Source organism: Micropterus salmoides, unplaced genomic scaffold (genome assembly GCF_014851395.1).
Source record: "Micropterus salmoides isolate LMB-PRFRI ecotype aquatic unplaced genomic scaffold, ASM1485139v1 Ms_hic_scaffold_2872, whole genome shotgun sequence".
Lineage (NCBI taxonomy): Eukaryota > Metazoa > Chordata > Actinopteri > Centrarchiformes > Centrarchidae > Micropterus > Micropterus salmoides.
This window is the reverse complement of record NW_024042120.1, coordinates 1-21,354: the sequence shown is the minus strand read 5'-3', so window position 1 is coordinate 21,354 and position 21,354 is coordinate 1. Positions and strand designations below refer to the sequence as shown.

Below are 21,354 nucleotides of genomic sequence, written 5' to 3'. Positions count from 1 at the left end.
TAAAAATGAACAACAAGGTTTTTTATTTTACCTAAAAATGTATTATCTGCAATTTGTCAGCGTCCTTGAAATGTACATTTTTGTGTTCATCTTAGTTTTACTGATACTGGTTTGGACTTTCCAATCAGTATATAATATATCAATAGCAACATCATACCTTCAATTACAATAACTTGGCAAACAGTATATCATAATAGCTTTTCCTATGTTGAGACAACAGTTTTTTTAAATTATACCTGTATGACTGTTGGACTAATAGTCAGTGATCTGCAAATCTGTTGATTAAAGTAAAATGTATTTTATTTTAAAGTCTTGCAAGATAGGTTATTAGCTCCTTCAGTTTCAAATGAGTGAAACACCATCCTGTACTCACTAGTGCAAATATTGTTCACATATATTGCATAATAAAATAATAAAAATATCAAACCAAAAAAGTACTCTCCCACAAATTTGAAGAGCAGTTCTAAAATGTAGCGTGCAAAGCACATGCAAGGACATAGTTCTCTCAGTCCCAGGAGAGAGAGGCCTAATCTGTCTCCCACATGTTCTATGGCATAGGTTGTGGTTTGTGTAATGGCCACCCAGGCCAGTTAACAAGGCTTGAATTAAGCCAGAGAAACCAGATGATTAACCACAGGAATGTCCAACCCATTTGTTAATGAAGATAAATGTTGAGAGCAATGTGGAGCTGGACTGAAGGCTGGGTGGCAATAGTGTCTTATCTGTCCTGTAATATGTCTCATTTTCCTAAATGTGTGATTGTCGGCAGGTATCCTGGAGATCAGGACAGTGTCTGAGGGGGCATACTGGCTATCAAAGGCGTGAAGAGTCAGTATTATATCTCTATGAACAGGACTGGACATCTGCAAGGCAAGGTAATATTTTTCCTCAGTGAGAAAAGTCATACACTGTCAGCTCAGCCACAGTCAAGCACTTTTAGAATTTTTTGCTAAATATGAATTTGAATAATTAAGATCAAGAACTAACAGCAGATTGGAATGTATTAATGCTGTGATGTTTGTCTTATCCTTTACAGAGGATCTACAATGAAACCTGCAACTTCAAGGAGGTTTTCCTAGAAAACTACTTCAATGCTTACTCCTCTGTAAAGAGGACTAATAACGGCAAAGAAATGTTCATAGCCTTGTCTCAGAAGGGAAAACCAGTGCGAGGGAAGAAGACCAGGAGGGAGCACATAGCATCCCACTTTATCCCTATGAAGTGCAGAGAGGAGGAAAGGAGGGTGGACTAAAAAACCATGGGTCGCAAATTGTGTATCATTTCAATCACATATTATATATGTTAACAGAGACATATAAACACATTACCAACATGATGCTCCACTCTCCATGTGTAGATTTATTATGTTATGTTCATAATTTCAGATGGGCACATTAAACTACTCCAAACATCCTCAAATAAGATTCTGAAACAATACTGAAATATTTGAAATAGCTTCACCTGGTGCACAGACTGTAAAACCAACAAAAAGTCTACTCAATATTCTTATTATTTTAAGTTAAATATTATATTTACTTATAAAACAGTTAAGTATTTTCTTATAAAACAGTAAAGTGTATTACACACAGTCGGGACTGTATCCTTTTCCAAAGATGACACCCATCCAGATGAGGAGACCTGTATGATCAACAGAAAGGTCCAGAATAGAGATTTGGCTTGACAAAGATGTGCTGAAGCAAGCTGGACTTGTCTTTTTTAATGGTACAATTGTCCAGAGCACACATAACTGAGGCACAATGAATTACAATAGCATGTTCAGTAAAACTAAAGTGTGTATGACCTGTGAATCATCTGTTTTGATCTGTCTGTCCTTCTTGCATTGAAACCTCTGTTCAAGTGCATTGTAAATGTTCCCTCTTAATTATCAAGGTGTGATTTTGAAATGCTAAAATATTCTGTTGCTGCTGAAAATACATCCAGATTAAAATACAAAGTGAACAACATAATAAATGTGCATGCCATGCAGTCTCTTCACTAAAAGAGCACATATTTATTTATAGGGAGATTTTTTTAGTTTGTGTTAAGACATTCCCATTTTTAGTAAGCATGAATATGACAAAAATGTACCAGAAGCTCCATTTATTTTGACAACACCTAATCAAACACTCATTGCAATCTCAAAGGCCAACTCTACATGCTACCACTGCAATTTCCCAATACTGGAGAACATTACAGTGCATTGTCATTCATGTTTGTAAGTTATTTGTTTTATAAAACAGATGAGTGTCCATTTCCCTTACAATGTGCATTGTTCTACCTGGATCATAGAATGTGCAACTGTTGAAGTATAGTATTAAAGACTGCAATAATGGGTTATTTGATCACTAGGGGTATGAAATACTCCAAAACAAACTCACAGGAACTATTTCATGAAGTTCTTTAGGCTAACATATTAACAAGAAACTGCCTTCTTACACATCCAGTAGAAAGAAAGCAACAGTTATCTTTTGTGTCATTTTTCTAATAATCACAAGAACTTTTTCCTTCTTTGGTCTGACAGTTTTTTAGAAAAATATGAAACTCTTTGACTTGCAAAATGTACCACTCTGCATGTCAGCAAGCCATTATTTCACACCAGACGTCTGGTAACGTGTGAGCAGTGTTAATTCTTAATGGATTTGGCAGTACTAGCAACGATTTCACATTATTGGAAATCATTCGATTGTGAGAAATACTGCTTCATGCAACTTCAGGAAGAAAGTCTGCATATGAACCGTGCCTTTATTCTGACACACATGAAACTACGAAGCTGAGCAACAAGTTGTGGCTTAAGATGAAGAGAGAATTGTACTCTGCTGACACACTGTGATTAAAAAAATCAACACACACTCGAAAACTCAATAAATCAAATTTGAGAAATATTTTTGATAAAGTTTTTTTACTATGTGCATGCCAACCATTACTAAGAATGTTGACCTTGTTATTCAATCATAAGTTTATAAAGAGGTGGTATTATGCTTTTTGGCTTTTTCCCTCTCCTTTATTGAGTTATATATCTTTTTGGTGCATGTAACAGGTTTGCAAAGTGAAAAAGCCCAAAGTCCAGCCCAAAGGGAGTTCCCATCTCCCACAGAAAGCTCTGCTCTGCTTAGTTTGTAGTCCAGCCCTTCACTTCCTTTACTTGTGACGTCACAATGAAATCGCGTCAGAAAGCTTGTCAAGCGGCTAGCAGGGTCAGGCACGCCCTCAAACCAAGCTAGTCTGAGCGGAGGCCCTTCACTCGCCTTTGTTTGGGTTTCCATTGTAGAAATGTTTTTTTTGTATCACCTCCGTCGAGGTTCCAAGCGAGCTGAGGGAAACTAAAATGTAACGTGAAAACACAACAGACTGCTGATTGGTCAGAGAGAATATTCTCTATTCACTGCATCATCATTGTGTGCGCCTGACAGTGGCCACCAACAGAAAATTTTATATTTTACTGTTTTCGTATGTAATTTCATCACTAAATCCACTTCTGAGAATTTTTGAGGTGAGAAATCAGCTGTGTAGATTTTGAATATTGACAGTTTTATGAGAAGTGATGCGGAACAAAAATGTGCTTGAATATTTTCGGAGTTGAGGAGCTCTGCAAGTGGCTGCGGGGGAAGCCTGTGCCAACCCGCGAGAGGAGCGTGTGAGGCCGGCCAGCCGCCCGTTCACAGAGCCCTCTGCTCCCACCGTCACACAGACCACTGCAGCAACAACGGCAGAGGAAAATACAGCTGGAAGGTTTTCATACCGCTTATCTGTCTTTACATTCTGAGGAATGTTGAAACGTTTTAACTTAAAAAAGAGAAAGCTGTGTGGATCGCTGGTGTGTGTGTCGCATTGAACATTACGTCGCGGCAGTTGAGTGTGGCGTTGCTATGACGACAAGCTACGTACTATCTCTGGGTACTGCAATGGAAAACAGAGCAGGGCCGAGAAGAGTCGAGGCTATCGATTTGCGCTATGGTAGTATTTTTCGGCAAGGCAGCATAGATCGTCAGAACACCGGCAACAGTTCGACGTTTAGTCCTAAAAGACGATGCAACTCCAACTCTGTTTGGGCCTGGAAATTCACAATCACAACCTGTAAGTATGCTTTATTGGTTGTGAATTATATTTAAAATAAACACGGCAATGTAACTTCACAGACTGTTCAAGTGCGGAGTTGTTGTAAACGTTGGCTAACACAGCTAAAGTTAAAACTATAATGCTAATGTTACACCTGATGTGAAAGTTACTGAGCAAACGTTCAAATTGTTTGTCCAAATTTTATGTAAAATTGAGTTGAAATATGGTGATTTTTACAGTGGTTTATGGTAAAATATGGAACAATGATGTTGTGTGGTTGTGAACTTGTGAGTAACTTATACCATCTGTTACGGTCGCAGTCTGAAGCGGCTTTGATTTGGATCACACTTCTGATTGGCTAGTAGTCCTTACCTGGGAACTGCGCGTGTGCAACTCCCAACAAAGATTTTGTACAAGGAAGATGCATCCCTCTGTAGCTCAAGAGTGGAGCGTACAACACACAGGGTGAAAAGAGGATGTTTTGGTGCCACCAATTAACCTAGCCTGCATGTCTTTGGATGGTGGGAGGAAGCTGGAGCACACGGAGAGAACCTGCAAACTCCACACAGAAAGGCCGGGGTTTGAACCCATGACCTTCTTGCTGTGAGGCAACAGTGCTAACTGCCTAGACCTAACCTAATCTTCAAATATTATTTGATAAAAGTTTCAGCCTCTAAATCTATAATTCCTGTAGATAAAATGTATCACACACTGAGTAACTACACTGTCTTAAACTCTGATATTACAGCAATCCTCTGGAAATATTAAGCAGTCCATTTTACAGCTTAGCTGATTTAATGATAGCATATTCAAATCTGATAATGTTGTCTTTAAAAAGATTGAATACACATTGGAAAGAAACATTTGAGAAAACATTAGCATCCTTGGATAATTCTCAATGCATGATTTACATGAATAAGATCAATCAATCTGATCAGGGACAATGAGATGTGGTAATACAACAAGAGGATAAATCTATTCATTTATGATGGCAAATAAAAATACACATTGTCAAATGTTATATTAATTCCATTAATTTGTTTGTATTGAGTATGAATGCAGTCTGTTCGGTGCAGAAAAATATCGCAGACATATTGACAGGGTGCCTACACCCTACGTGTCAGAGTTTGCTTCTCGGTCCTATCCTGCAGCCACACACTCTCATCCATAGCCCTCTGCATTATTATCTCTATCTGTCCCTGTCTCTAGCCACGACTCCATCAGCTGTCCATCAGATGCCCTCAAACTTTCCCTCCTTTCCCCATCACCTGGCTGCCCGAACCATCTGTATACCTATTCCCACTTCTCTTATCAGCCCTTCAGTTCCCTGGCCTACTGTAGCCACCCCTCACCTGCAATTTCTTCTCTCAACAGCCACTCATCAGATATACAAGTTCACCTCCTTTTTTTCCTTGCCAGATTGTATGTTATGTTACTTTGTGCTTCATGTCTTAGCTCTATTGCATCTGTACCTGTAATCTGTTTACCTGAGACCTGTGTCTGGAACCTATTTCTGCCTGCCAGACCTGTGTGTTTGAACTTTTCCTTTGACCTTTTGCCTGTTATGGGACTTTGGATTCCTGTCTGCTTCTTATTGTATTTCTTTGACTGTGTTGGACAGCCTTATGGTTTTGACCCTTGCCTGTCTCCCATCTCATATGCCTCAATAGTCTGCACTGGGTCTTTCCCCTGTATTCCTGCTACCCTGCTTGCCACAGTTGTGAGATTACTCACATAAATACGTATGAACACATGCAGGCACACCCCCCTCTACCCCCCAACACAGAGCACCAGCTTTACCTTTTGCATGGGTTCACATCTGGCTTGGAGAACCCCCTGTCAGATAAAAACAGTCAAATTGAGAGCCAACCCCTAAAATACATTTGACCCAAACAACATCTGAGTAAGGTGAAGGCTTCTGCCAAGTCACGCAAAGTTAGTCTTAGCAGATAATTTGTAACATGCTCAAAATGTAAACACATTTCAGACTCAAGGCTGTGTACTCCCAGCAGGACGAAGAGGGGCTGAAGCCAATGAGAATGAGGGCAAATTGTCAAGACGTAACCCAGGAACGCCAGACATATAAATTATACTTACATGGTATTCCCAGACGAACATATTTTGTTTAATAAAATGCTCCTGAAATCACAAATCATTGTAATACTTTTTCTTCTTACAACATGTGGGATTCCCGTGCACTTTTCTTCATCTGCTGTTCATTAGTTATCAAAACTCAAAATTATGAAACCAGCTGTACTCTTGGCAGCGTCTTGACAGTGTCTTTACAGTAAAAAATATCACCTTGTAATGTCATCACTGAACGTATGCAAGTAGATTGTTTCAACAGCATGTTTTGTTTGCAAAACAGTTGTTATTTTGTCTTAATAATTACATATCTGTAATCGCTTAGCAGATTGAATCATAACTTTGGGTCAAATGTAAAGGTTAATAATAATGGAATCAAAAATTCTATATTAGCTGATAGAACATCAATAGTGGTCTGCTGTGGTTTTAAACCACAGCAAAAGTACACTTTTACAAATTACATTACATTGTTAGTATTGTTTGTTCATCTCTATACTTCATTTCCTTTGTTCAAATAAGCAGCTAAAGGGCTACTGTGTAGTTTGATGGACCTCATGGGATGAATAATGACTCTTTGACAATGATTTACTATTCATGGCAATGTTTTAGAACAGCAGTGTTATATTTGCATTGTGTGGGGGCATGAACACAAAAAACATGTGTCCCATATTGTAAACAGGATGTGTAGACAAGGTCAAAGTCACTGGCTGTGAAGAGCACTGCAGGGGAGGATGGAGTGAGACAACCAGAAAGGAGAGGATGACAAAGTAAGTCAAGTGAAAATAAACAGAGAGAGAGGCTTGAAAGTCTCGTGCGATGTGGAAAGGTGGTCTTGGCGCAGCGGGAGAAAGGGGAGGTCCTCAGGGGGAGGGGGAACACGCAGTTGAACTTGATGCATTTCAGGGCTGTAAACTTTCATTTCCCCAGAGGAAATTGTTATGCAACGAGGGAAATTCTATGTTTGCAGACCTTAGTACGGAACCCCCTGGAACAGCAGGTCATTGTGAAAGAGGGCCGGGACCTTCAGCAACTCACCACAACATCGCACTTTCCCTGACAGTAAATCCACACAGAGAGATATAAAGTTATGATTAAAATCATTTTTAATCACCTACAACTTTTAAGACTTGAAAGACTACTCATTTATTCATTACTCTACCATGACATTGAAGTAAAAAAAGACATCTGGCACTGCTGGCTTTCAAAGGCCATTTTAACTATGGAACATTAGGAAATTACTGCGGACCACCAAGTAAAACTTAAAACAAAAAACAAAAATCAAAATGAAGTAAATAACACTTTAGCAGTCAAATTGTACTTTCTTAATAGACCAAAGTAGATATGATCATTTTAAAGATGAACATCCTAAATGAATCCATTTATTACTGTTGCTGGTCGCATGTACCAGTATGTAGTGGCTTACATGGGATGATTGGTTTATTGTTAACACAAACAAAAGTCTTACAGCTGGATTCCATCGGGCACGGTCGTGTTATGGCTGCAATGTGGTTTTATTTCACCCTCTGCACTACTTCACATCCCACCAGAAGCTTTTCAAGAGAGAAGCATTTTACCTTCCCAGGGTTTTTAATTTTGAAAATTGACCGGATTCTCTATGCTATTTTTGTGTCTGATTTTAATTAAACCAACCGTGTATTCTCCGCGGACAGTCACTTCTGGAAGGCTTCTGAAACCCGCTGTGGCGCATCTAGTGAAATCATTAACATTGTCTATGGCGGCAATCAGTGTTCCGCGTTTCAGCTGATGATGCTTAGATAGCTTTTTTAGTCTAATAAATAAACAAAAAAAAATCACAAGATGTCAATAAAGGAAATCTTCTTACACCTATTTTTCTTATCTATTATTAACTAAATATTGTGAACTACTATTGCCTTGTTAACAATTTGTAAAACACACATCATTTAAACTCAACAGAAACAAAATAAACTCACCAAAAGCTTCTTGGTTAGTCTTTCCAGTGTTCCAACAATCACCATCTCTGGTTTGGTCGAAATAAACCTGTTAGGGATCAGGACAGAATGGACACAGACCAAGAAAAAACCAGGACACTCACCGTCAGCCGGGCTGTCACCACAACAAAACCCTTAATTCACAAAGTTACATTTGAATATATTCTGTCTCTACACACTGTGGCTGCCTTTCTGATGTCCGGGCACCCTCTCACTCCTCTCCTGTTCCCGCCCAGAGTCAAGAGTCTTGGTTGGAGCCACTGTATTTGTCAAACTGGCCACTTGTCAAACTGGACTCTGTCTGTCTCTGAGGCTGTTTGGCCCGGCCGTAATCCCTATAAAGTCTGCTGCTGAGCCCGGTTCCATTGCATGCTCGCCTGCCTCCAGTATGGGCTCAGTCAGCTAATAGGACCGCTAAGTCAGCTGCATGGCTAACTGAGCTAACTAGCTTATGGCAGTTAGCAGCAGTTATATCCTGAAATGTGACAAGATGCTAGGTTTGGGTATCATTTAAAATTTTATGATACTGATACCAAAACCAGTACCCTTAAAGTGATATTGATACTAATAGAGTACTTATATTTTACATATTATTTATTTATTCAATACCTTGCGTAAAATGACACCTGTTGAAACCATAGTAGTTGATTGGTAGCCTATTATTATTTTTATTGTTGTTATGGACAAGCAAGGTTATCTTTGTTTTTTTCTTGTTTCAAATAAATAATATATAAAAGTATATAAAAGTATTGGGAAATTGTATCCTCCTCAGGTCATCCTCATGGGTAGTATTATAGGGAGAAAGACAACAGATTGCGAGTTTTTTTATATTTGAATAAGAGAGAGAAATAGTTCAGTGACCAAATTAGTAGCGGGAAACGAATATACATTTGATGAAAGTAAACAACAGAAAATGATTTTGTTAAATTTTGATCAATAAACTGTAGTGAAAGATCTCCGCGAGTGCTTTTTCCTTTATTGGCGAGTTGCAAACCTCCTCCAAATACGACAGTAACAAGTATAAAACCAGTAATGAGTCGGTTAAAACAAGTCACTAAACTACACTAAAGACTCTAAAGAAGCAAACAGAGGAAAAGAGAGGCTCCACGTCCAGCCAATCAAACCGACTACACCTGAAGCAGCCACAGCTGCAGCGCCGCAAAAGCGTTTAAAGAGGTGGTATTATGCTTTTTGGCTTTTTCCCTCTCCTTTATTGAGTTATGTATATTGTTTGTGCATGTAACAGGTTTGCAAAGTGAAAAGGCCCAAAGTCCAGTCCAAAGGGAGTTCCCATCTCCCACAGAAAGCTCTGCTCTGAACTGCTTGAAAACAGTTCGTTTGTAATCCAGACCTTCACTTCCTCTACTTGTGACATCACAATGAAAAGGCATCATAAGGCTTGCCAAGCCTGTGCCAACCCACGGGAGGAGCGTGTGAGGCCGGCCAGCCGCCCGCTCACAGAGCCCTCTGCTCCCGCCGTCACACAGACCGCTGCAGCAACAACGGCAGAGGAAAACACAGCTGGAAGGTTTTCATACCGCTTATCTGTCTTTATATTCTGAGTAATATTGAAACATTTTAACCGTAGATATATTTTAAGAGCTGGTGTGTGTGTCGCATTGAACATTACGTCGCGGCAGTTGTGTGTGGCGTCGCTATGACAACAAGCTACGTACTATCTCTGGGTACTGTCTGCAATGGAAAACAGAGCAGGGCCGAGTAGAGTCGAGTCTATTGATTTTCGCTATGGTAGCATTTTTCGTCAAGGCAGCATAGATCGTCAGATCACTGGCAACAGTTCAATGTTTAGTCCTGATGGTAAGATGTGGAACAATGATGTTGTGGACTTGAGTAACTTATACCATCTGCTAGGTTACGGTCGCAATCTGAAGCGGCTTTGGTTTGGATCACACTACCTTGTTTCTTACGACCCGCCCTTCTCTGCTTCTGATTGGCTAGTAGTCCTTACCTGGGAACTGCGCATGTGCAACTCCCAACAAAGATTTTATACAAGTAAGATGCGTCACTCTGTAGCTCAAGAGCAGAGCGTACAACACATAAGGTGAAAAGAGGAGCTGCAGCAATGTGCAGTATGAGAAAAATATGGTGTTTTTTGAAAATTAAACCATGTAAACCTGTTCTGGTACAACCCCTAATTAAGATTTTGAACCTGAAAATGAGCATAATACCACCTCTTTAATTGATGTGATGGAGCGCAGTGATCAATCAGTGACAAGTAATGTGAATAGCAAACAAAAATGTACAGAGAAGTGTTAAATGATACCAGAAGATGAAACCAACAAAAGCCAAGCTTGTGGTGATAAACTTGCAACAGAGACGAACATGCCTGAGACCGCAGCCGAAGGTGAGCAGCTGTTAAAATCATGTGTGGACTTTCTGTGTTTTGCTTGCGTATTTGGCTGCAAGCAAAACCATACAAATAGTAATTTTTTGCCGCAATCTGGTTACAAAAAGTATCGATTGAAATACTGGTTTGACTAGAGACGTTTCGATTCTACACGATACTGGGCTGTTTCGGTCAATACCATGATGGTATCGAGTAGCGATTCCCATCCCTACAAGATGCCCCCTACATTTTTAGACTCTGAATCCGACAGGTGAAGAGTAGTCTCAATCCTTACACACTGTACCTTTTAAAAGCACCGTACTTAATATTTATTGCGCTGTACACCTAACCACATAAATTCTTGTTGGTGTATTATGTTAATACAGGTGATTTTTCCAAGAATACACATATTGTGGGCAAAAAAACCTTTTGTTGCTCCAAACTAGTGTGTACGCATCTCCTTGGAGTTGAAGTTGAATTTAATGGAAACTTCCTAGCCATGACAAAATAACCAAGGCTGTATATTTCATTCATTGACCCAACTATGGTAGCAGTTGCCGCACCTAACATAAAAGTGGAATACTAGCTGACCCCACCCACAGAATACATATAATTAGTCATCAGGGTAGCTAATACCAAAATAATTTTGGTAACTGAAATTAAAAATATTGACATTTTGTGACTGTAACCAACCAAGTTTGTTTAGTATGATTTCTGAGGCATCTGATAGCCATTTGCCTGTTCAATAGCTAACATGCTGACACTAACGCTAGTGACTGACAGCCAGAAGAGATGCAAGACGGCGTGCTGACATCACATGTTGCTGTAAATGCTGCCCTAAGAGGGCTTTCAAAACTAACTCTACTTTCATAGAGACTCCTTCACTTGAAAGTGATGCCTTCTGAGGCACCTGTCTATCACGGTAGCAAGCCAGTGAGGCAACTGCTTTCTGTTTCGAACAGAGCCACTATGTGAGGTCTACTACACATACCAAGCCACCACATAAGCATCTGCCCCCACCTACTCCCCACACCGTACATTTTTAAATATTCTGGCTGGGGATATAAAATCGTAAAAAAATCGTGGGTGAACATCCTTTAGATTTTTGGTTTAAAAGCCACTAAATCATGCTCATATGTTACTAATCTGTTTGTGTCAGTATTCATTGGAGTTTTACATCCATCAAATTGAGGTGCTACTATGTGTCAAAGATACAAACCATTTTTATTTGTAAGTTTGACAATAGCCTTCTCTCCGCAACTGTCAACGTCATATAGAAGTGGTAAATTACTTTCACTCAGTTTAGGAAGTGTAATGTTATCTCTAGGGTCACATTTAGATAAAATCAGAAAAGGTTCATAGCAAATGAGTCACACTTGTCTTACACTTGGTAAAGTACATCTCCCACTTATCATGAATCCATCTGCTTTTAAGTCCGCTCACAGAGCCCTCTGCTCCCGCCGTCACACAGACCGCTGCAGCAACAACGGCAGAGGAAAACACAGCTGGAAGGTTTTCATACCGCTTATCTGTCTTTATATTCTGAGTAATATTGAAACATTTTAACCGTAGATATATTTTAAGAGCTGGTGTGTGTGTCGCATTGAACATTACGTCGCGGCAGTTGTGTGTGGCGTCGCTATGACAACAAGCTACGTACTATCTCTGGGTACTGTCTGCAATGGAAAACAGAGCAGGGCCGAGTAGAGTCGAGTCTATTGATTTTCGCTATGGTAGCATTTTTCGTCAAGGCAGCATAGATCGTCAGATCACTGGCAACAGTTCAATGTTTAGTCCTGATGGTAAGATGTGGAACAATGATGTTGTGGACTTGAGTAACTTATACCATCTGCTAGGTTACGGTCGCAATCTGAAGCGGCTTTGGTTTGGATCACACTACCTTGTTTCTTACGACCCGCCCTTCTCTGCTTCTGATTGGCTAGTAGTCCTTACCTGGGAACTGCGCATGTGCAACTCCCAACAAAGATTTTATACAAGTAAGATGCGTCACTCTGTAGCTCAAGAGCAGAGCGTACAACACATAAGGTGAAAAGAGGAGCTGCAGCAATGTGCAGTATGAGAAAAATATGGTGTTTTTTGAAAATTAAACCATGTAAACCTGTTCTGGTACAACCCCTAATTAAGATTTTGAACCTGAAAATGAGCATAATACCACCTCTTTAATTGATGTGATGGAGCGCAGTGATCAATCAGTGACAAGTAATGTGAATAGCAAACAAAAATGTACAGAGAAGTGTTAAATGATACCAGAAGATGAAACCAACAAAAGCCAAGCTTGTGGTGATAAACTTGCAACAGAGACGAACATGCCTGAGACCGCAGCCGAAGGTGAGCAGCTGTTAAAATCATGTGTGGACTTTCTGTGTTTTGCTTGCGTATTTGGCTGCAAGCAAAACCATACAAATAGTAATTTTTTGCCGCAATCTGGTTACAAAAAGTATCGATTGAAATACTGGTTTGACTAGAGACGTTTCGATTCTACACGATACTGGGCTGTTTCGGTCAATACCATGATGGTATCGAGTAGCGATTCCCATCCCTACAAGATGCCCCCTACATTTTTAGACTCTGAATCCGACAGGTGAAGAGTAGTCTCAATCCTTACACACTGTACCTTTTAAAAGCACCGTACTTAATATTTATTGCGCTGTACACCTAACCACATAAATTCTTGTTGGTGTATTATGTTAATACAGGTGATTTTTCCAAGAATACACATATTGTGGGCAAAAAAACCTTTTGTTGCTCCAAACTAGTGTGTACGCATCTCCTTGGAGTTGAAGTTGAATTTAATGGAAACTTCCTAGCCATGACAAAATAACCAAGGCTGTATATTTCATTCATTGACCCAACTATGGTAGCAGTTGCCGCACCTAACATAAAAGTGGAATACTAGCTGACCCCACCCACAGAATACATATAATTAGTCATCAGGGTAGCTAATACCAAAATAATTTTGGTAACTGAAATTAAAAATATTGACATTTTGTGACTGTAACCAACCAAGTTTGTTTAGTATGATTTCTGAGGCATCTGATAGCCATTTGCCTGTTCAATAGCTAACATGCTGACACTAACGCTAGTGACTGACAGCCAGAAGAGATGCAAGACGGCGTGCTGACATCACATGTTGCTGTAAATGCTGCCCTAAGAGGGCTTTCAAAACTAACTCTACTTTCATAGAGACTCCTTCACTTGAAAGTGATGCCTTCTGAGGCACCTGTCTATCACGGTAGCAAGCCAGTGAGGCAACTGCTTTCTGTTTCGAACAGAGCCACTATGTGAGGTCTACTACACATACCAAGCCACCACATAAGCATCTGCCCCCACCTACTCCCCACACCGTACATTTTTAAATATTCTGGCTGGGGATATAAAATCGTAAAAAAATCGTGGGTGAACATCCTTTAGATTTTTGGTTTAAAAGCCACTAAATCATGCTCATATGTTACTAATCTGTTTGTGTCAGTATTCATTGGAGTTTTACATCCATCAAATTGAGGTGCTACTATGTGTCAAAGATACAAACCATTTTTTATTTGTAAGTTTGACAATAGCCTTCTCTCCGCAACTGTCAACGTCATATAGAAGTGGTAAATTACTTTCACTCAGTTTAGGAAGTGTAATGTTATCTCTAGGGTCACATTTAGATAAAATCAGAAAAGGTTCATAGCAAATGAGTCACACTTGTCTTACACTTGGTAAAGTACATCTCCCACTTATCATGAATCCATCTGCTTTTAAGTCAGCCCTTTAGATTAACAACTAAGATAAGATAAGATAAGATAAGATATACTTCATTGTCCCCTAAGGGAAATTTGTTTTGGACTCTGTCTGTTCTGCAGCTTTACAAGACAACACAAAATACAGAAATAAAACATCTCTCACACATATTCTCATGCAACACAACACATGCTGTCGTATACATTAGACAGTTCCCTATATAGTAGCACATTGACTCCTTCTTCCAATGCTAGTTTTGAACTAAGCATATTTGTTTCAGTAAGGAAAGGACAGGACAGGACAGGTTGTGTGCGGTAGAGGTAGAGGTTTGTGCTTGAAGCAGACTACTCCACACAGTATCGACCTTTCAAAGCAGAACTATCGCTGCCTTGTTACATCCCAATCGTATCAGAGAGGTGTCATACCGGTTTTGAATACAGGGTGTGATTCTCATTCTGCTACTGTATTGAAACACAAAGCTGTAAACTCTGTTTTTAATTGATCTGTTTTTATAAAACAAGCGTCATTGAACAAAATAACAATAATTAGAGCAGTAAGGCCTCTTGCATTCAGATCTGTTTGATCATGGTCTCAGATTGAATCCATTCACACAAATGTAATTGGCCAGCAGATGTTTCCAATTTGACTGTAACAAATACATTGAAACTGAACCATTTTCATCACAACTGCTTCATAGTAATTTGGTGCTTCAGAAAGCTTTGTTTCCCATATCACTTATCAGAGATAATGAGTCGTTAATGTTTTCATCAACGTTTTTTAATGCGCATTTTGAAGTATCGCATTAAAAAAGGTTGATAGAAACAGCAAAATTCGGGAATAAATCCTTAATTTCGCAAAAAAGTTTCACTTGACGTGGTTTTTGCCTTTGTCGAAAAACAGTTCTTGTGCTAAATGGGAGATGAAAGCACTTTTGCTGAATAAGTTCTGACATGGTGAAATTGTAACTCATGGCTGATCAGCTGTTTCAACTGTAGGCGTCTTGCTGGATATTCTGGATGAAACACATTTCTGAGGACCTCTCTCCATTTATCTAAGATCAATGGCCATCAGTTCCATGCGGCTGGTTTTGAACCCATATGTCTTGTTTATTACAGCCATTTGTAACGTCAACTACTGATGTAACAACGCTTGCCGTAGCCTGGTTAGCCTTTGGCAATATTGTTGTTACACATTCATGCCAATAAAGCTAATTTGAATTTGAATTTGTGCCTTGCAAATACAGTACCTGTTTTGAAAACTTGCAGTCTCAGCAATTTTTATATTAAAAGAGGAGTGCTGGCATTGGTTAACAAAATGGTTGAACCCTGCTGCTACATTATGGTTACTGGATTGGAACTACATTATATCAAATAAAGTCCCAGAGAGAACTATTTAGAGTGGTGTCTGTGGGTTATCCAGTGAAACAGGGACATTATTGTTGGAAGGACATGCTGGTATTGTGTTTTTGAAATGTTTTGATCAGCACAAAGAACATTTTGTTCAACTCCATGGTTTTGGACTTTTCAAAAGGAAGAAGTCTCACAACCTTTGCAAATAAAACAATTTCCATGGCTTCATCCCATTACAGAAAAGTGAGAAAATGTGTTTTTGTGATTCGGGTGGGCTGAAGTGAGATTTACTTCTCCTTTGTAGCATTTAAAGAGGTATCCAGTTCAAAAAAGATAATGGATGGTTTGCAACACAAAGCCACTGTTTGTGATGAAAACCTCTGAATAGGGCATGCTGGATTTTCAATTTACTTTTGCAAATATAGCATGGATGTTTAGAAGCTTTTTAACTTAATACTCTTCCAAACAAAAGTCACTCTGGATTTCAGGAGATTATCTTGAGACATACTCAAACATATATGAACAGATGTATGCACTAGTAGGAACAAGCCAACCTGGGCTTCAAATCTGAAAAACACACAGTGCAACTGTTCAAAACGTCAGTCTGAGCAGAATTCCAGGTACAGAATGTATCATAAGGTCCGATCTCTTGAAGCTGTCATACAGTTGCTCTTTGGATTTGGGGAATGATCAATAAAATGCTATGTTGAAAGACCATATTTCAAATATATTTTCATTTGTCTGACAGTATAAATAAAGAACACCGCCTGCAGAGATGACAGGTAAGCCTGGTGCGATTAATATGATTAATATGACTAATAATGATGAACTATGTTCCACTGCCATGATTCTCAAAGCACATTTGGCAGATTTCTGATTGTTTGGATTCTAATATCAGAGATACTGAAAGATCTCATTCGATAAACATCTGTTTGCCATGCAAGTCTGCGTGCGATTGTCAGTTTCATAAAAAGTGTGACAGCTCAGGTATCTTTGAAATCTCATAGAAAACAATCTGTTTTACATCACACCAAGCACATCTGGCTTTGAACAATATCAATCCATACTAATATTTTAGACTACTTTTCTTTTCTCTCTTCTTTTGATCAGTCATATTGGAGAAATATCATCTGTGAAACTTTAATTTTGCTTTTAAGAGCACCATCTTCTTAGATCAGATTGCTGTTTTATGTACTTAATGGTCTATTTTGTGCTATGGTTCTTTAAAAAAACATAGATTAAACAATATAGTATATTTTCTGTGGGGAGGGAAGCATGTTTTGAAAAAAGTGGAAATATTGATGGGGCTGCAAAAATTATAAAAGGTCCAGAGAGAAAGCTCCTTAAATAGTCCAAAAACGGGGAGATGTTTTAATTGTTTTAGTTTTATTGACACTTGAAACAAAACATTCATGTTTTTATGGGAAATGTTCTTGGGAGATACGTTAACTTTAACCTAGCTAACGTTAACTAATTAACGGTACCACCATCTTAGGTAAGTTAACCTGATTGACCGAGTAAAGTGAACGGTAGTTCCCTGTGTGTTTGCCAATTTTATCGTTATAACTAACCACTTAACGTTGCACAGAAGTCAACAATTAACCTAGCCTGGCTTAAACGTCGCGGTTTATTTAACTAGCTAACCCAGTACGGTAATTTAACAGTAACAGTACGGTATTTAACTAGCTAGCACAGTCCGGTAAATTAACAGTAACAGTACGGTATTTAACTAGCTAACACAGTCCGGTAATTTAACAGTAACAGTACGGTATTTAACTAGCTAGCACAGTCCGGTAAATTAACAGTAACAGTACGGTATTTAACTAGCTAACACAGTCCGGTAAATTAACAGTAACAGTACGGTATTTAACTAGCTAACACAGTCCGGTAAATTAACAGTAACAGTACGGTATTTAACTAGCTAACACAGTCCGGTAAATTAACTAACTCAGTCCAGGACGTACTTCTCGTTAGTTACATTCAGCACACCATCGGCAGGTGAAGTCAGACAGGGTAAGAACTCTTTCCTTTGTACGGAGCAGTATTTCCGGCGCAGAAGAAGAAGTTGTAGTTCATTTAACTACATACCGGGAGACACGTTTCTATCCTGATTTTGTTTATGTGACTAGCTAGTGGACATTTTATTCCTTGCAAGTCAACATTTTGTGTTTGCTATTATCTACGTTAATCTAACTAACGTAGCCACTGTGACTTGTGTCTGTTAGTAGCAGCCGAAGCTGTTAGACGTTAGACGTTTTGGCGTATATCAAGCTTGCTAACAATCTAACTTAGCTTGAATCAGGTAATGTTGACTGTGCTGCAACGTGGGTTCTGATATAACTTGTCTACCGTCAGATTTCAGTGTGATAATGAAAAGAGAGATATGAAGAAAAATGTTAACTGCATGTTGTGCTCTTGTTAAGAACATTAACACAATGCTAATGTGAATTACAGTTGTATGTAGCGCTAGTTATGCTGCTTGTGTTTAGCTCACTTTTCATTTCTTCACTAAATTAACGTTAGCTTTCTCATCTAACATTAGATAATGCGCTCTGCACCTAAGCTAGTTAACGTTAGTTAGTGCCAGTTAGCAGCAGTGTTTATATTGGCTTTGTCAAGTGGAAAGTCTTGTAGCTAATGGACTGAATCTTTCAGGTTAATGCGATGTTGCAACAAGTCCCCTCCCTCTTGAAACTTATTTCCTTGTTTCCTCTCTTCATTGCTGTCTATGAAACTAACCAATAGCGATACATCAAATATGAGAATATTTTGACTTATAATGTGCCAGTATTTTGTTTGTGTATGTGGATGCTTTCATGTTTAAACTAGGAAGAGCTGATGTGATGGTCAGAAAAGATCATTATTTAGCTACTGTGGATATAAGCAGAAACATATCACAATACCCATATCTCCCAATTCAATTCATCTGATTTGTCTGACAAAAACTTCTTGCTTGTTTAATGGATTTTCCACATTATTGCACTCTACACTTTATAAAGTTATGTAAATGTTAGATTATTTCTGTTAATATTGCTAATATTTGCATGGTTTGTTTTGTCATTCTGGTTCAGCTATGAACGTGGGGCCCACACGCTTGTACTTGTCTGTCAACATTTGAAGAGCAAGCATGAGCAGCCTGGATCAACACCAGCGTCTCCATCCTAGTTTCCGTGACAAAACAACTGTTTCTAGTGATTCATCAGATGCTCATGAGCTTGCCAAACAGCCTCTCCAAGGTCTAATATTGGCATCACATGCAGTGCTGGAGAAAGCGCAGCAGAGGGGCAGGTTGAAATGCTCTAAATGTGGAGGATCAAGGATGTTCTTCTGCTACACATGCTGCTCATTAGTGGGTGTCACTCTGCAAGAAATCCCCTTAATCAAGGTCAGTCAGAGGTTAGGACTCACTTGATTGTTCTTTTTAACAGAGGCCTTCAGCTCTGGAGTTGATGTGATAGTATCCTAATATAGTGGAAAATGTTATGTCATGTCTTTGATGTAAGATCTATGAAATGTTGCATATGGTATGGTTGAAGTATCTTCAGGACCTGACTCTTCATATTGTATGTTGTGCCCAGCTTCCCGTGAAAATAGACATCATCAAGCATCCCAATGAGACAGATGGCAAGAGCACTGCAATCCATGCCAAGATTCTCGCACCCAGTGATGTCACGATATACACATACCCCTGCATACCTGACTTTGAAAAAGACAAGGTCAGTTTTCATCATAAAAGAATGAAGTTTATTTAAATCTTTAAGTGTCATTGTAAAGCTGTTTACTTTTTGGTTGCAACTAATCATTATTGATTAATCAGCCCATTATCTTCCAGATAATGTCCTCTTAACGAGAAAAAAAATAAATGTTTATTTATACTTATGCACATATGAATTATACACAGCCAAAGCGGCTGGAAGAAGGAAGGAAAAAATAAACTATTCACAGTTTGGCAAAAAAAATTAAAATATGGCATTATGTGCTTCCACATAGAGAGGAATCTACAAAAAATAAATCAAAAAACTAATTAAAATACCTTAAAAGAAACCTGTTAGTTTTGGCCAATGTCACAATTAAGTCAGTACAAATTGGTATGCTACAATAAGAAATTACAGGAGCCCATCAGTTTAAAGGTGCAGTGTGTAAGAATTGAGACTACACTCCACTTGTCCACTCTCCTCTTGCAGCATATCTCCATCAGGACAGACTGCCGCTAACTGCCATTTGTTAGCTATTTAGCCACCCAGAGAACATGGCCGGACCACACAGCCTCTGAGACAGACAGAGGCCAGTTTAATGACAGGGAATACAGTGCCAAGGAGATTTACAGCAGCTCCAAACAGGACTCTGACTCCGGGGATGACAAGGAGGATTCAGGCAGGGAAAGGAGAGAAACAAAACAAAGAGGAGCGATAGGGAGGCACCAGACAGACAGGGTGTAGAGCCAGAAAAAATAGATAGATAGAGATAGATAGATAGATATAAAATTATTAAAGGTGTAATTTGGCAAAACCAGAGTTGGTGATTGTTGGAACAGTGGTAATACTAACCACAATGATTTTGGTTAGTTTTTTGTTGGTTTTATGATGAGTTAACAAGGCAATTAGTTCAGTGAAAGAGAAACTTCAATTTCTAAGCTTTACTGTTGTATTTTTATTTATGATCAGGCAAATAAGTGTATAGATAGCTTATTTGTTATAGACAAAAAAACAGCTGAGAACTTGTGTAATGTAGCAAATTTGCTGCTTGCACATCAAACAACCACACACACACTATACAGTGTGTGTCAGGTAACATTAATAGACTTGCCCACAGACATTCAGTTTACTTTCTAGTTTGCCAAGCTGTTGTTGTGATGTTAGCTATTGTAGCAGGAGAGCTATGAGTATTGATGTTCGGAGCTTTTGTGCCGACTCTGGAACAGTCTTGTCCTCTTTATATGTTAGCTTCGCAGCAGCAGCTGTAACAACAGTATGCTAACCCACAACTTGGCTAATGTTAATTACATTACTTTCTATGTAGTTATTCACTCTTTATGGTATTGGATTTCTCCAGAATCCCCTTTTCCCCCAAACCTGAATTGTCATTGCAACTGACTTTATTTATGTTAATTTTTTAATGCAAGCAGCTGCTTTTGAGCAATGTTGATACTTTTACTATGCACTAAATTGTTATTGAAGTAAATGCCTCTTTTTGTCCATTATATATTCCTGTATTTGTTGTAGTAGAACTCATTTTAGATTGATCCATACTGTATACAGCTTTCTAATAGAAAAATGTGGTATCTGAAATAAATTTGGAAAGTCTGGTCAGTTGCTGATACTCATATTTCATGCATGGCATGTTTCATTTCATGTCTAGTCATATTAAGAATAAACAGATACTGTAATTTGACTTGACTTATAGAATTACAGTGGCTTTAGTGCACAAGCCATGTATGTTTATTGGTTTTGACAGTTTTACTTTGCATGCTCATCTACTTTACTCAATTGTTGAATTATTATAGTTTTGTCTGTATTTTGCTCCTATTTAACTCAGTTTCAGTACTGCCTAAATTTAGCCTTAAATCATGTATTCTAGTATTGGTTTGTATGAAGGTGTTCCAATAAGACTGTTGTCTCTCCAGGTGGTGTTGGTGTTCCCTGGTCCAGGGGCTGTCTCAGTTCAAGACATGATGCAATGTTTACATGACTGGAGTCACAGCAGGTCACTTTACTCCTTTGATGAACCCTGCATAAAGAGGGTCAAAAGTGAGAAGTTCAAGACGCCACACACACTGCGAGAACCCAAAGTCAGGGACCCCAGA

At 38.9% G+C, this 21,354-nt stretch overlaps 1 protein-coding gene, 1 long non-coding RNA gene and 1 pseudogene across 2 annotated transcripts; 2 read left to right on the top strand and 1 right to left on the bottom strand.

Moving 5' to 3' along the window:
- Positions 1 to 769: 769 nt before the first annotated feature.
- LOC119882059 (fibroblast growth factor 7-like) lies at positions 770 to 2,882 on the top strand (the record flags this gene model as incomplete). The annotated part of the gene is given in 3 exon segments (XM_038692076.1): positions 770 to 793; positions 796 to 875; positions 1,037 to 2,882. Coding segments are annotated over 3 exon segments (320 nt in total), but the record flags the coding sequence as incomplete, so codon positions are not given.
- Positions 2,883 to 6,732: 3,850 nt separating this feature from the next.
- LOC119882060 lies at positions 6,733 to 8,524 on the bottom strand. Its single transcript, XR_005440450.1, has 3 exons — positions 8,291 to 8,524; positions 8,094 to 8,160; positions 6,733 to 7,194 (listed from the first exon to the last, which is right to left on the bottom strand). It is a non-coding gene; the product is annotated as an uncharacterized LOC119882060 (long non-coding RNA).
- A 9,084-nt stretch (positions 8,525 to 17,608) lies between these two features.
- Positions 17,609 to 21,339, top strand: LOC119882058 (annotated as a pseudogene).
- The last annotated feature ends 15 nt before the right edge of the window (positions 21,340 to 21,354 follow it).